Source organism: Mastigoproctus giganteus, chromosome 12 (assembly GCF_048544385.1).
Source record: "Mastigoproctus giganteus isolate SK-2022 chromosome 12, ASM4854438v1, whole genome shotgun sequence".
Taxonomy (NCBI): domain Eukaryota; kingdom Metazoa; phylum Arthropoda; class Arachnida; order Uropygi; family Thelyphonidae; genus Mastigoproctus; species Mastigoproctus giganteus.
Genome location: NC_143586.1, coordinates 39,717,511 through 39,734,908, shown reverse-complemented (window position 1 = coordinate 39,734,908; position 17,398 = coordinate 39,717,511). Strand labels below are relative to the sequence as shown.

Here is a 17,398-nt window from a genome sequence, read left to right as displayed (position 1 = left end):
TAGAGAACAACCACTAACCATAAAGCATTCCAAACCAGATATACGAGTACCTGAATGACCTCTAAGGTCTTTTGTAATGTGACTACACCCACGATGTGGTACACGTTCATATCCTGCGGGGGAAAAAAAGTTTAGTTGCAAAAAAATTAAAAATTAAGAAATGATATTCGTGACGTAAGGGAAGGGAGCAGATCTCGACGCGAAATACGTCATTCCAATAGCGACGCCTTGAGTTCCATAAATAAATGATGCTGCTTGCGTGACAGAGCAACGAGGAAAGCTATAAAACTTCCGCCTAATCCCATCATCGCAGAGGGAGTTGTCAGTGTTCAACCGTCAGGAAGTGTCTCAAATTACTCCTATTATCGAGGAGGCATCTTGGTCATCTTTCGAAAGGAGAAATTGTCCTGTGTGCAGGTAAGTGCGTACGGAAAAGTCCTTTAAAAGTCAGAGGTCAGTGTTGCAATTAGATTCTTCGTTTGTTCGGGATGACTATCAGCCAAAGAAATAAAAGTATTTATCTGTTTAGAATGATCGGGAAACGGACGAATGGATCTATGCCTACTTGATAAATTCTGTTTTAATCTGCTGTAGAAGATTCCCGATGAATCCAAGTCCAGAAATGGATTCCACAACCACGACCACGGAATATGCCAAAACTCTTCTGACACAATCCATGCTGACAGGTGTCCCTGAAATAGTGAACACACAGAGCAAAGCTAGAAGAGTCGTAAAAGTGATAGTATTGATGGCGTGTCTAACAGGATTCATCTATCAATCCGTCAGCTTTTTCAGCATCTATTTCAAATATCCTTCGATGGCCGACATTGATCTGGTTTATCCAAGACATGTTGAGGTACCAGCTGTAACGTATTGCAATGTTAATGGGTAAGTGTTTATAAATTTCGTGAGAGGTAAGGAGCATTTTTAAGCCCATTGAATAGTTCGAATAATTGAATATATTTTCGAATCTATAAATTTCAGTTATAGTTCAAAATTTGCTATTTGTCTTGTTTTGTTAATTGTGCTCGAATACTCAAGAGGATAAATACAAGGTGCATTTAATTATGAAATCTTTTATATTTTTCACAAGAATTTAAACAAAATTTTGTCAATCGATAGAACTTTGTTCTTCAATTGTTTTAACTATTCCTTTCTTTCCAAACTGTAAAGCGCTCTCCGCTTGAGAAACGAGCAATTATTTAGAGAAATATGAACAATTAGAATGAAACGACAATAGAATGAAAAAAGAATTATAAACTGTTTTTCTTAAGCGCATTTTTTTTATTATCAACTGTTTTAAGTATTTTAATCACAGTATGCAAGTGCATATAGGACTGGATGTCATCTCGTTCGTCTAGTATTATACCTATGAGATGTGGCAATAAAGTTTGCGGACTAGCGCAATTAAAAGAACACAAAGTGGAGGAGCTCAAAAATGGTTTCATTTTTATTCAATGTGATCACCACCTCACTGAATGCCCTTATCATACCGTTATAAAAGTTTCTGAAAAGAATCAGCAAAAACGTCCAAAGAGATGATGTTCAGTTCGGCAGTTATGTTTTTCTTTATGTCCTCAACATCCTGAAATCTCTTTCCTTTCAAGACAGTTTTTACCTTGCGAAAGAGGAAGAAGTCCGCTGGTGCTAGATGGGAAAAGCAAGGCGGATGGTTAATCTGTACAATGCCATGTTTTGTCAGATTGTCTTCACAACAAGTGCGGAATGGGTAGACAAGAATTGTCTTGAAATGAGAACCAACTGCCTTTCTCTCGAAATTGCGCCCTCACCCAAGAAATGCGCTTCAATAGTCTTTGAAGCACCTGTACGTAGAACGCAGCATTGACTCTCTCTCTGTTTCCCCCTTCAGGTACAAAGTACTTGTAAATCTGTATCCTGTTTGTAGAAAAACATGATCAGCATCGTCTTGATCATGGACTTCTGTAAACGAAACTTTTTGTCTGGGTGATGATTTTGAAGTCCACTCATGCTCTAACGATTCGTCTCTGGTTCGTACTGAAACACCCATGCTCATCTTCAGTAACAATTCAGCCGTGTAAATTAGGATTGTTTTGACAAGTCTGGATGAAGTCGTCATGGTGACACTGTTCGTTGCTTTCGCTCATCCATGAGGTTGTGCGGCACAAATGTTGCATAGACCTTCCTTTTCGCTAAATATTCATGCAAAATTTGACGAATCGTCTCCTTATTCGTATAAAACTCATCGGCCATCATTTTGAACGTCAAAAGACGTTCTCTTACCATAATTTCCCTAACTTTTGCAAGGTGGATGCAAAAGGTCAAAGGTCCAGAACAAACTGTCCCACCATTAACATATAGCTAAAAAGAGCCAAATATAATTTTTTATGAAAATTCATCGTAAAATTATCACATGCAATAAATTCAGAGTCAAATTACGTACTGTCCTCATTTCGAGAGATTGACAGACGCTCACTTCTTGGGTTTTCGCGAACATCCTCTCGTTCGTCTTTCAACCGCTTACACCATTCAAACACGTTGATACGAGTTAGCGTTTCGTTAGCATAAACATCTAAACATTTCGTACGTTTCTGTTGCAGATTTTTCCAGTTTAAAGCAAAATTTGATATTCGTTCGCTGCTGCATTGCAAAATCGTGACAAAGAACGTTAATGAAACTGGTCATTACTTGCAACATGTCAGCTTACTGTACAATCTCTGTACCATCATCTGTTGGCAGAAATTTGAACTACAACATATAACTTCCGTTTCTTTTCAAACTAATCGAGTATGACCACAACAGCCAGTCCCGGAACTTTATTGCCACACCTCGTATACAAGTATGTATAAGTTTTAGGGGTTGATTTTGATTTTTTTTGTGTTGATGCAACTGAGGTTATGAGGTACAAAGCAGTGTGTATGTGAAAGCCTTGAATATATTCTGTGGTCGGTTTTCCTGTTTTAGGCATGAAACACCATTCGGTAGAAAAACCATTCAATCCCGACCCGTTACCGGCTAAGTTGGCAAAGTTTTGATTTAAGCCCTCAATTTTACTTAAGTTAATTCGATTTAATTTGAAGTTTAATAGACTAAGGCATTGGCAACGTAGAGCCAGAGGAATTAAAAAATTTGAACAACTCTCGACTATTACACAGGTTCGGTTTCGATCGCCGTCATCCCACATTTCTTAGTCGCTAATGCTCCTAAAGCCCAAACTCCTACAATACAACAACAACAACAACAACATAATTCGACCTTAGAAACTTAGACGATGTTGCAGTGCTTCCAAGGTCTTACGCTTAAATATGCGGTAATTAAATCTTCTGCAGCAGCTACACAGCCTTGATCGCTCGATATAATTTAACTAAGATAAGGACACTCTTAGAAAAGCTAGTTATCATGTAATTTAGAACTGGAATTTAAACTGGCAATTACTGAATAAAAATGTGTATAACTAGCAGTCACGTGACTGATAATCAAGCGGAAGGAGGAAGAGGGCCGCTGTTCAGAAATTAGGTCAGCTATTAACGCCAGAAACAGCAGTTTGGGCTTAATTGGAAGCTACTATTGTACGAGTATTAAGATAAAGCCACTATCCTGTTTATTTATTTATTTTTTTCCTTTTTGATCTACGCACCCACCCACCCCTTTTATCTTAAAAGCAATTGTTAAGAATTTTGCTGTGTACTTCTTCAAGTTGCAGGTAGTGATGAAGTACAATCGAATGATTACTAATTGAGTAATAATAATTATTATTTTCAAAAATGGAAAATAAAAATTATTCATAATATTCCCTTCTAGCCAGTCGGTTGTGGTGAAATAGTGAAAGCAAAACTTTGCTGAAATAAACAGATAAGAATATGAGGAATACAATGTGTTCAGAAAGGACAGAAAAATCAGCAGGGGGGTGGAGTTATACTCTCAATTAAAAATTGTATAAAATCTAAGACAATGAGTTAAGTTCTCATGGCCAATACAATGTTGAGTTAGTTTAATTTTACATAAGCACTGTGAAAAAATTAGAGTGACAGATACAACGGTTGATGTTATTAAAAATGACTCGGGCTTGTAGAACGACCTCAACAGCAGCACTACAAGTATTAACAGACTGTATCCCCCTTGACCTCCAAGCGGCCTTCACAGCGCTTGCCATCAGAAAGAACAAAGAAACTGAATTCCTGGGGATAAAAATTATTTTCGATGCAGATCCGAAGCAAGAACTCCGGCGTACTTGGCAGGAACTTGTTTCCGTTTGGCAAATTCGTTGGGATGATTCCACCAAAGGCAGTACTACCATACTATTTCTACCTAGTGTCTTCTACCTCAACAAACAAAGACTTGGCTGGTTCTTCCCTAATTTACACGCTACCTTTCTTCTGACAGGACATGGGTCATTCAAAAAGCGACTTCAGGACTTTGGGCTTGTAAACGATGCCTGTGTTTGTGGAGAACTGGAGGACTGGCACCACGTAATGCACTCGTGTAACATCTACCTGGACCTACGTAATCAACTATTACTGGATATAAATTTACTCACACTCAGCCCGGAACGCAACCTGTTAAAATCAAAAGCGTTTTTAGCTTTTAGCAGGTATGCCTCAGCAGTCTTCAAAAGGCGTTGGTATCATCTCTCCACGTCTGATCCCACAACATAGATATCCACACCAGAGGTTCCTGAAACCGCTATGATTTCTCCTCGTACCTGCTCTTCCCTCATCGCCGGCCACTATTAGAACTGAATGAACACCTAAATGGACATCTTCCACGTTGGAATGACGGCACTGAACTGATATAAATCAAACTCAGACACTTCCCGTTGCACCTTCCCAACTTTGCAGACCTCCCTTGCTCTGCAAGCTGTCTTCCTTTCCCTGGCATTCGGTGGGCTCCCAGACCAAGGGTGATTCCTACTTCTTCCTTCCCACCTCTTCTTTCCTCATCTTCCTCCTTTTGCCTACTTTGACTACACCACTTCTACTATCTTCCCCACTCTTCCCCCCCCCCTTTTTTTTTTGTTTGGTCTCCGTCCAGAAAGCTCAGGCGACCCTGGCGGAGATCAGCCAGAGTATGAAAGCAGCCTGGCTCACCTCCCACTGGTGGTGGCGGGCAACGTAGGGTTCCACTAGAAGCCCTGCGGCCAAGTAGCCAGAGACACAACAACAGAACATAACACAATACTGCATAAACCAGACACTACACTTTTTTCTGGCTTATGCAGTAGTTCTACATTCCATCACAGAGTACATACGGCACAGATGTGGGAACCACAGGTGGCGCCTAACCCTAAATACTATGCCAACTATATCCAGTTATATTAAGGGAGGCAGCAAAGGAAGTAAGCAAACCTTTGGTCATACTTAATTAAAGAATCCTTGGATGCAGAGGAATTCCCTATGGACAGGAAATGAACGAATGTATCGCCAATTCACAAACAGATATCAAAATGTAACGTGAACAATTACATACTGTTAGCTTAACTTCAATTTCAGGGAAAATAATGGAGTCACTGGTTAAAAAAGTAATGCAAGATCATCTAGACAGGAATGCTGTGATAGTGAAGTCACGGTATGAATTTGTTCCAGTCTGATTGGATACAAAGGAACTGGAAGCAAAAAATAATTTTGACATCATATATTTAATTTCAGGTTTCAGAAAGCTTATACAGTATTTAGATTTCAGAAATGCTTTTTATGCTGTTGCACATAAAAGACTACTTACAAATTGCAGTAGTGTGCCATTAAGGGCCAGTTACTGCTATGAATAATGTGATGGTTGAGTGGGAGAAGACAGAGTGTGGTTATCAGTGGATACTGCTCTTCGTGGACTAATGTTATTAGCAGAGTCCGCTAAGGTTCAGTGATGGAATTATCTAAGCAGTGCAAACATGCTGCCACGACAGCTCATGGATTTTTCCCAAGAATTTTGCTAGCTGGGATAAGGCGGTGTTATCCTTTTCTATAAGGCAATGGTTAGGCCACATATTGAGTAGTGCATACAGGTCAGGAGGCGTCATTTTAGGACGGATTTTGGAATAAGTTCATGAGCTCTGAGAAGGGCAACGAGATTGGTGTGGAGAACCAAAGGGTGCTCTCGATATGCTTCAGTTCTCCCGTAGCTGAGTGGGCAGGAGCTACAGTGCAGTAGCACACGCTGCTTGAGTGGATCAAGTCCGTGACTGCTAAATACGATTAACGATTGTATTCATGATTTATTGTAAACTTCTCTGACCTGGTAGTCGTGCCAGAGTATAAACAAATTTCAGTCGAGATGAGATCTCTAGGCACCTGCGAAGAGATCTGATTAAGGTGTTTAAGATTTTAAGTGGATTGAGTAAACTAATGGTATTCTTCCTCTTGCTTAGACTACACACATGATGGGACATAAGTTCAAATTGAGAATGGATGATTGCAGGATAGATGTACGAAAATTTTGCCTTCAGTTAGGGGTAATTGATTGTTGGAATAAACTCTTATCTGTTGTTGTGGAAGTGGGTAGTTTGAATAAATTCAAGAAAGAAGTAAATAAACCATTTTGGTAAAAACCTTCTTAACTTTAATAGAAAATCTTAACCTTAAAATCTTAAAGTTTTTTGAATAAGTGTTATTAAGTGCATTGAGGTGCTGAAAAAATATAAAATATAGATAACTGGCATCAGATAAAAAATATTGCCTATTCTATGTACAGAAAAAAAAACTATTCCAACTATTGCCGAAATATTGTAGAATGAAAACAGCAAACATAAAAGAGTTGAAAAACCCATCACGAGAAATTATCGAAATACAATTTCTGTGATTTCTGTATTTTCTGTACAAGCAGTTAAATAAAATTTAATTTTTAAAAATAAAATAAAATGTAATGTTTTATATACATGCTGTAGTATTTAAAATAAAGTTACTTATAATAAAGTTCCTGATTATATATCATCACACATTATATGTTCTGTTATCTATACATATATAATAATGACATATTATATATATAATTTGCTTGTGTCCCTCTGAAACTAACTTGCCATTTGCAAAGGATACTTTCAAAGACCGTGCAGCGTTACCACCAAGCAATCAATTCTATGATCCTTGCTGTCTTAAAACATGACTCCAATTTCAGCTCTTTGGAAACATAAGTACTAAAGTCTTTTAGAGTGCATCGTATTTAAGGGGCCAAAAGAATTAGATAGGCATCTAAATATTGATAAAACCAATGTATTAAATAACCGCCCTTGATGATTTGGTGAAGACAAACAAATGATATTTCAAAAATTGCTACGAGAATAAATTCGGTTATCTTAAATTTGCTTATTTAAGAACCCTCGCTCAATTTGGCAACAGATGGCAATATAATTTTTAAAACTGATGACAATTAGTCACAGAAGCAGTTCTTATTAAGAAATAATCTAGTTATTACAATTTCATTTTCTCCTTCCTATTTTAGAATAAGTAGAAGGAAGTTCTGCAACAAATATCCTGAAAGGTGTGGTCCTATTAAAAATAAGGATCGATTCTGCGCTCAGTTTCCCCGCTTCTGTGTCAACGAATCCGAAGCGCTTCTGGTAAGTATAATACAGAAGCAGACAGTAATCTACTCGTGTTAATTAGAATTTCTCGATCTTTTAATTTTATGATCTTTCTAGAAGGAACTCTCAGCCATTTCCCCCTTTCAAACAAGTAATGCTTCTTCTTGCCCTATGCAAGACCTCAGAAATTTATTTTTGGTGAGGTAATCTCCTAGAAATCACTCACTCCATCACGGACTCCACAAAAGTAATAATAAAATTCTCTTCTGTATAATTGTCTAAGAGATAATCCGTAAATTCTCTACTCTTGTATCAGATGGAACGATTTCCATTAAATCAAATGCAAAGCAATCTTCTGCTTCATCTGGCTTTGAAAACTGAAGTCTAAATACATTCAGACTTTGGTTTTCAACCATGTCAGCTATTTCTCTTTCTCACACTGGTCATTTTTGTATTCTGTCGACAGACCGAGTTGATGAATTTTCCAGTACCAGGACTGTCCAAAATGGAAGCAACTCGCATTTAGTGGGGCAAACAGAAATTTTCCTAATTTAAAAAGTTTATTGTAAAGAAATGTTTCGTCCAGTAAACCGCAAATCAAGCAAACAATACACACACACAGTATGCTGACCCCTCTTCGCTTTAATTACTTTGGCTCTTAACACACACAGACAAATATACACGCAAGCACCATCTGCTACACTTGCTAAATCTGGTTCCATTTCCTTTTTTAACAGCCAAAACTGTCGGGGAAAAAATAGAATACGTAAGCAGCGCACAATGTGAGTCATCAAAAGTAGGGAAGTGGGTCTCTTCCGCAGAAACAGCAAACATAAACAATTTTACACAATATTTTTGTGTAAAACTGATTTTAGTTATTCCTAGAGAAGTTCTTCAGTTCAAGGTCGAAACATTCGGTATGGGCAGGGGCGGATCCAGGTTTTGTGGAGCCTGAAGCTTATGCAATTTTTGGGTCCCTCTTTAAGAAAATGAATACAAAATTAAGTACGAAAGTGAATATTTATTTAGAATGAGAAATCACAACAAATTACAAATTTAAAAAAGCTGACAGATACCACAAACAACACAAAATCCATAAAAATAACTTAATATTTTTATTAATTGCCTGACACACACCTCTATAATACTTTTTTTGCCTACGTTTTTGGCTGCACACTCTTTGATCGCCTCTTCATATGACAACGATTTTGTAATATCATTTTCTATAGAGGGAATAGAAAGATAATTCAGTCTTTCCTCTAGCAAGGTTGATCGAAATTTGTTTTTTATTATTGATAGTCTAGAAAAGTTTCTCTCAGCTTCGCAACTTGTTATTGGTAATGTCATGTAAATTTTTAAGGTTTTTGTCAAATTTGGAAAAACCTCTATTAAGTTTCTTTCATATATGAGCTGCAAGATTACAGGGCATTTCAAGTTTTCTTATGCAGTGACTAACCTTAAATACTCTATGAATTGACGACACACCCAGTTTGTAACCGATGTCCTCGTTGTATTGACGTACTATGAGTTTCATGTTATGTTCGTTGATGTCAGTATTTCGTGTCAAATCAGCAAGAAATTGATCTTTTTCCAATGTGTTCATGATTCGCACTCTTCTTCATTAAGAGAATGAGCTGCGCACGGCACATATTCTGCGTACTTATTAATATTTTTAGAGTGCTTGAAGCTCTTTATATTCACCTTTCATAACAGCTGCGTTGTCATATGACTGATGGCAGGTTACAATCGTCCAGAACTTGTTTCACTTTGTTGAATACAGTCACAGATAAAAGTGTGACGGAAGAGAAGTCGCAGTGGAAAGAGATAGCAGTCCCGATTGTGATTAAAATATCTTACTTTTGCAAATTTTATAAAAACATATGGCCATGTGAACACATTGCTAAGGCCCCTCCCAGGATCTTGGAAAGGGCCCGTGCAAGTGCAGGCCCTGAAGCTTAAGTTTCATTAGCTTCACGATAAATCCGCCATTGGGAATGGGACCAGGGGAGAGACCAGAGAACATTGGTGTCTTCCAACCGCTTGTTAGAAGCATAACTGGAATCGAGGGAAAAAAAAGCATACCATGAAACTGCAGAAACAGTATACAGCCCTAGTTCAAGGAAGCAGTCTGGATAAGTCTAACCCATATTTATTTTAAAGTTGGCTAAAATGATTTTAACCAACTTTAGAAACATCGAATATTCTGAAAGCAATAAAATTACGGAGCACAAAAAATTTAGACCACAAAATTCAATCAGAAAAACTTTAGGGACAATGAAAGAATTCCACTGTACGAAGAGAATGTTATGTAATCACTTATTTGACACGGATTTCCGATATTTGAGTAAACTTTTTGCATATGTTAAATTGTTAATTTACAGTGTGTTACTTTTTCTCTTTACATTGCAGTTTCCTTTGCCATCCTACATAAATTACGAGCCAGATATCATGACAGGAGAAATGGATGAGCTGGGTCACACACCAGATGAAATCGAGATGGAGATTGACTCGGATATTAAATACGAGGAGCAGTATGTATTTTATTTATTATTTTATCATTTTATTTAATTCATTTCAAGAACCCTCATTTTCTTATCTTTATGGACCAAGACGTCCACGTTCAGAAGTGAAAGGACAACTCTTCACATTCAACACAAGGTAATCCCACATGATACGATCACAATCATCCACAAAGCATTATTAAGAAATAATAAAAAGGAATATCGTCTAGACTTCTTTGCTGGTGTTTACATGAGGTAGAATTTAACTCCATATATGCTAAGTTCAGAAGTAGATTACTTTATTCAATAAAAGATTATTGTATCCGTATGACTTTGCGCTTAGAGGGTTTCGAAGTTAAAGCTTAGGTCAGGGAGAATTAATAGTGGCAACCTATCAGATAATTTCATCTAATTAAGCTAGAATATTTTTATTTGTATTTATTAGAACAGTCATTGTGGAAACAGAAGCTAAAACACTTTTTTCTTTGTTCTGTTTTAGCGGCTATTTCCGAACATTTATGAAAACTGTAAATACTGACACAGTAAGAACCTGTTACACGAAGTTCTCCAAGATGAACTCTTCCACGCTTAAGAAGAACTACGTAGAAGCTTCAAAATGTAAGTCCAGTAGCAAGCATTGATTTATAAGATAGTTTTGTGCGTTCACAATAAGAAGAAAATAATTTTAAAAAAAAACTGTTGTATACCGCTGTTATAAAGTAATCCAACAAGAGTAGCAGACCGATTTCAGAACAGTGACAAATTATGCAAGGAAGCAAGATTATACAGCATAAGTTATATAAACCCCATCCATCTCGTCTGTTAATCCCGTCTAATAATTTGATTAATTCTTCTTAAAATGTATTCAAACTACCCACTTCTACAACACCAAATGGAAGTTTGTTCCATTAATCAACCATTCTCTGGCTGAAAACAAATTTTCACATGCCAGTCCTTCAACTGGCCTTTTTTTCAATTTCTCTTCCGATATGTGTCGTCCCAACAAGTATTGGGATACTATTAGCATTTGACTTACTCAATCCATTAAACTCAAGCCTTAAACACCTCAATAAGATCTCCTTGAGGGTGCCTAGTTTCCAAACGCTGCAATTTGTAGCACTGAAGTCTTTGTTAATAAGATTACCTTTTGTGTCCGTGTCTAATGTTACTGTTCTTCTCTGCAGTGAAATAGATTTACAACCTTCCTAAAATGAGGTTTCCAGACCTCTGTGTAGTAGTCAAGATGAGGTCTAACTATTGCCCTGTACAAGACAATCACCTCCTTATCCCTACTGGCAAAATTCCTTTATACCATTGAGAAAAACCTATGAGCTGATCTGGCAGCTTGTTTGCGCTGTTCAAAAAACTTCATGTCGAACTGACAATTACCCCTAGGTCTTTTTCTTTCTCCACTATCTTGGGTGCGGCAACACCCAATTGATGTTATTCTGGGAGTACTGCTTCCCATATGCAGTGCTTTTCATTTATCAATCTTAAACCACTACTGCTACTTCTCAGCCTGTCTAGGTCATGTCGCAGTAGCATACATCGATTATTCTGATTAACCACCCTTTGCATCATCTGCAGACTTGAAAATTAAGCCTGATATTAACTACATTAATATCATTAATAAATATAGAAGACAACAATGGGGCCAGCACTGAACTTTGAGGGACTCCACTAAAAACACGAAGAGCAGTGTCCATTGATAACCACTCTCTGTCTTCTCCCAACCAACCATCCAACCAGCAGTAGTTTGTCCGTAATTTCACAGTGCTCAAATTCGTATAGCAGTATTTTATGTACAACAGTAAAAAAAAATCTTTTTTGAAATTTAAGTACGTAATGTCAAGATTATTTTTTGCATCCATTTCCTTTATTACTATGTCGTAATAGCCAATCAAATTGCACAGACAAGAGCATCCCTTTACGAAACCGTGCTGTGATTGCCGTTTAACTGCATTCCTCTCAAGATCATCCTGCATTACTTCTCCGGTCACTGACTCCATTATTTTCCCTGGAACAGAAGCCAAGCTTATGGGTCTATTAGCTTTTGCTCACTTCTCCTTTTGACTACCCTTTATGAATTTGGGAGACATTTTCACATCTCCAATCCAAAGATGCTCTCATAATTATGGCTAAAGATTTACTTACCTCTTTTGCTGCTTCTTTTTATATAACTGGATAAATCCTATTTAGCCACAGATGCCTTATTTACTTTTAGCAAGTACTTATATTTTAACTATATTGTTACTGCACTGTTATAGGTCATTGAAGCAACTATGGATGACGAATTTTCACGCAAAGATAAACAGAAACACTTTTCTTAAAAAACTGTGGTTAACACTTTGTTCCACATGACCAGATTCCTTGTGCTGCTACTTCTAAGTTCTGCTCTTCATAATGAATAGGATTACACCACGTTTCCGTGGTGTAATCCTATTTAATGTTTACATGTTGCTTGACCAATCTCGGGAATTAATACAGAGTGAATAATGCACGGGCACCAATGTAGTGTCTGTTCATTCCGTTACTGATAAACATGAACTATAAAACATGTCTGAGGGCTTAAAAATGAATCAGCCGTATTACTGGTTTGACTTTTGTTAGGAACATAAAAATCTCAGTACTGGTCCTTTCAGACAGAGGATGCATACCTTGTAATAAACCCTAAATGTTGGTACCCGTTTGGAATTTCACAGTGGATTATTGATACCAATCAGGGATTCTGATTTTCTTTTGTGCTTCTTTTCAGTTCGAAGTAATATACTCGACATAGAAGTAAAATTTAACGGCAATGATTACTTCCGTCCAGACAGAGATGTTGCTGCAGTGGTTGCCGTCCATTCTCCTTATGAAATTATTGATCCTTTCATTCATGGCCGTACCATAAATCCTGGAAAATTATACGCCTTATCAGTGAAAGTTGTAAGTACAATTTCTTACAGATACAGCATGAAGGCCATTAACTCGAATTTAAAATTATTTGCTATTATTTTTCACGATAGCTGCATAAGTAGATGATAAAAAGGTCATTCTGAATGCAACTGAGTTGCATCCAGAAGATACATGGAAAATTTATTAGAGTTTCTGCATTATATATACTATTTAAAATTGAAATACTTTTCAGAGACAGCAAAAACTGCTCCCATCTCCTTATGACTCAATGTGCATGGATTACAGAAAACTGTGGAGAGAACGTGGAGGAAAAGGGCCCTTATCATCTGAGGTAAGACAGCCTTCAAATAAACTAAAAAATCTTGTTCTAGAATACTTTCTTTGTGAGTTTTAACATCAATCTAGTTGCCCTGATGACGTGAATGATTTAGTAACCCTAAATCATTCACGTCATCTGCTGTGAAAGATGCATGAAAGACCACTACAAAGTCCATACATTACAGTATGGTGTGGATTCACAGCAGGGTTTATAATCGGACCATTTTTCTCTGAAGAGTCTACACCTCATGGCCCTGTAAGGTGTACAGTAACTAGTGCACGATACTGCACTCTTCTAAGAGATCACATTATTCCCGCTCTGCAAGAAAGGCAATGCTTGGAGACCGTAGTGTTCATGCAAGATGGTGCCCCTCCCCACGTTGGTCGGCAAGTGAAGGAACTGCTCCGTTCAACATTCGGAAATGATCGCTTCATTTCTAGACTTTCCGCAGTTCTAGCCAGCCCCCAATCCCACCAGATCTCAATCCCTGTGATTTCTGGCTATGGGGATACCTGAAAGACAGAGTTTACCGTGGCGGCATACACACGCTTGTCGATTTGAAAGCAAGCATTAAACAGCATGTAGCCAACATCTCCAATGAGATGCTACGCGAAACTGTCGCACGCAGTCCTCCGTTTCCAGAATGACATCTCAAGTGAAGGAAAGCACATAAGAACAATATCTGTAGATTCCTAAGTTCTGATATTAAAATGTAATCCTAAGTTAAGTGTTCCGTCTCATGTTTACACAGCCAATTTCTACCCTGGCGGAAATTTGAACTAAATTTTTTTTCTTCCACAGATCGCTTCTCCATACCCTAAATGACATACCCACCGATTTTCACACTGCTATCTCTAACCGTTTTGTCACTAGGGTCTCCTGAATAGGGAATCTTATTTTTTAACCACCCGGTATTACACTAATAGTTACCGCAAGTCAATACGAAGAAGGTCGGAAAGTTCTTTCAGTGATGGTTTATTTCCACTCCGAAATTTGTTTACAAGGTCAAGAGTTTATTCTTAATAGAATGCTGGGCATGGGTACTTAGAACTCCATGTTGGTTGCCTGTCCCCTTGACAACGTTCCTTTTCGTTTTAAACACAACATTAAGTGAATGGCACTCAAGTTATCCTTTGCCATCACCTGTGATGCTCCACTGACGTGCATCGTGGAATTAAATACCACACATCGGTGTTTACAAAATTAGTGAATTAGTATATACGCTAATGAGCCAAAATATTATGATAACCCATATCCCCGGGAGTGAACCCATCCCACAGCAGTTAAGAGTAACGTCACTGACCGGCGAAGCATATATAGTGACGGTATGGATAGTTCTTGACAGTTCGTCAGTACGAAGCCTGTGCAATGGGAAAAGAAAAGAACCTGACGGAGTTTGAATGTGAAATGATTTGCAGTGCTATGAAAGCGGGGGGGGCAGCATCTCAGCCTGCAGGTATTGTAGGCTGTTCCAGGGCCGTCGTAGTGAAGGTGTGGCGGAATGGTCCGAAGAGAGAGACATACAATCACCCAACGTGCCGGGATGGAGAGACCACCACTGGTTGACAGTCTAGGTGAACAGCAATTGGCATGTGTTGTCAGGAACAGCACATGATGCCTCAATTGATTTTAACCAGAGCGCACAGAAATGTAAAATAGCACACCACCCGGCGGACGCCCTTGTAGATAGACCTACGGAGTAGGCGACCTATTCATGTGTCCATGTTGATTGACTCATCGACACTCCGTTCTATAGTGACACGGCTGCACTGTTCCTGGACATTGGACGACTGTAAAAGAGTCGCCTGGTTTGATAAATCAAGGTTCCAGCTCCGTCATGGCGATAAACGGGTGTATATTCGACGGCAAGCAGGTGAACAGCTACAACCAGACTGCACAGTTCATCGAAAACAGGCTGGCGGCGGTGGTATAATGGTTTGGAGGAGAGGGAATAATTTTATGGACACCACACCCTCACCGTCAGATCCTACCTCAGCATTGTAAATGGATATAATTCATTTAGGATAGTACGTGTATAGGTGGCGGAGGCGGCCCACCTCCTAGTGGCGTGGAGGGGTACCGAGAAGCAGCTTTCTCGGTGATCGCTGCTTCCCGGTAGCAAAGTGAGCCAAACACAACTAAACAACGTACATACTGCACAAACATACTACTTTTTCCCATCTGATGTTACTAATTTCTAGCCATTTTACATGAAGGGTATGTGGCGATAATGTTTGGAGAAAGGCGTCTCTGGTAGTTTCCCATAACACTACGTCCACATACGTGTGCTCCTGAACACGGAGTGCATAAGACACGTCCTCGTGGGTAGCACATTTGGAAGAATCGCCGTCCTCCCCCACACCGGGTGCAAAAGACTGGATTCGAGTCCCATCGATGACGAGAAGAATTTTTATGGGCCTTTTACACAACGTGGCTGAGTTAGTCAGTCTCAGCAGAGAGTAGCATGGTTTTTGCTCACGGAAACTCTGGTTTTTCGTCCAGCAAACAGAAAATCGACCAGAGAACATACGCAATTTACAGACAGTATATACAGAGCAACATAGCCGTAATCACTAATGCTCCTAAAGCCCAATAACAACATGTTTCAGCGTACAGTTTCAATGCATAAAACACAACACATGTACACATACCTCGGCATAGTTTCGGACCAAGTTTTGCCTTACATAATGACCGTGTATCCAGATTGCACTAAACCCTTTCAACAATACAACCCCCTTTATCACAAGGCTGGCATTGTACAGGAATGGTTCGAGAATCATATACGATCATTTCGTGTCCCCCCCACAGCTGTTAAATTCCACCGACGTCAATCACTTCTCAAAATTGTGATGGAACGGAATATTCGCCAGTGTTACACTCCGTTGCCAAATTCCGGGACGTCCTTCTGTCCAACTGGTCCAGAATACCTATACCTGAGGACATCTTCCAGAGTTTCGTGGAGTCGGTTATCACGTCGAAAGGCTACCCGACAATGTTTTGGCTTAGGAGTGTGTAACGAAAAGGAAAATTAATACTGCCACAGTCTTAAGTATAAAAGATTCACTAATATTCTAACCTTAATTTCGCGTAATAATATTAATATTAGTCTTGCTCTTCCATCAATCCCCTACCTCTAATCAGTATAACATTTTAGTTGACATAGAGTACTCGGTCACTTTATTAGGACCACAGAGGGTTGGATTATATGAACCAATCTATGCAAAAATATGTAAATGAAGAGATCAATATGGTATGTGATGCGTGGAGGAAAGTTCCATAAACCTAGCGCTTTCCTCCACGTAATTTATCACTTTACTATTTTTTTTAACGAAATAAGTGTGATTAATTACAGAAATTCATGGATAACTATTCTTGACTTTTTTTGCTATGTCATGTGTAACATTATGATTAGCTGTGCTATCTCACCATTTAGTCTACTTTTATCTGCCAAACGTACTTTCGATTTTGTTATACTTGTGTATAAATATACACTGCCCCTGTCATTAATATCCAGACACCCCTCCATGGATGAGGAAACAGGTCCTATGCATGCAACACGTTACAGAACCTGCTATAAATATGCAAGATAGGCTTCGAACAGACAATTGCAAAAGTGGGCATGCAAGATGACATGTTCAACAGAATTACATCAACAGTTCAACAGAATTGATCACCTCAACAAATGCTAGATGCCCATTAACATGGTGTAAGGAGTGCGAATCCTGGACTGTAGAGCAATGGAAAACAGTCCTATTTTCCAGGACAGACTAGTCGAGGTTTGCACTCTACCAGTCTGATGGCCATTCCCAAGTGTGGCGAATGACGGGGGAACAGTTTCCTCCTGATTTTATCCTCCCAACAATGAAGTTTGATGGAGGCAGTGTCGTGGTATGGGGTTCCTTTCATGGTTTGGCTTGAGCCCATTAGTCGTCATCGACAAAACCATGAATGCTGTGCAATACCAGGACACATTGGACAATGATGCACTTCCAACATTATGGCAATACTTCGGAGAAGGCCCATACCTGTATCAGCAAGACAACGCGCCACGCCATACTGCTCGGTTCGAAACAGAGTGGTTTGAGGACATGGGTGTGAAAAAGTTGGATTGCCTACATTCCAGTTCCTTGCCGAATACTATACAATTGCAGTTCTCTGCGGCCATAGAAAATCTTGGGCTGAAGAACA

At 38.8% G+C, this 17,398-nt stretch overlaps 1 protein-coding gene across 1 annotated transcript in view; it reads left to right on the top strand.

Moving 5' to 3' along the window:
* Positions 1–308: 308 nt before the first annotated feature.
* The window catches only part of LOC150076921 (bile acid-sensitive ion channel-like), a 37,273-nt gene continuing 20,183 nt past the window's right edge, over positions 309–17,398 (top strand). Inside the window, exons 1-7 of the mRNA XM_090385677.1 lie at positions 309–417; positions 530–888; positions 7,411–7,528; positions 9,902–10,023; positions 10,493–10,611; positions 12,749–12,921; positions 13,124–13,222. Coding sequence (XP_090241803.1) covers positions 605–888; positions 7,411–7,528; positions 9,902–10,023; positions 10,493–10,611; positions 12,749–12,921; positions 13,124–13,222 — 915 coding nt within the window. The 5' untranslated portion in view covers positions 309–417; positions 530–604. The remainder of the gene's footprint in view (positions 418–529; positions 889–7,410; positions 7,529–9,901; positions 10,024–10,492; positions 10,612–12,748; positions 12,922–13,123; positions 13,223–17,398) is intronic.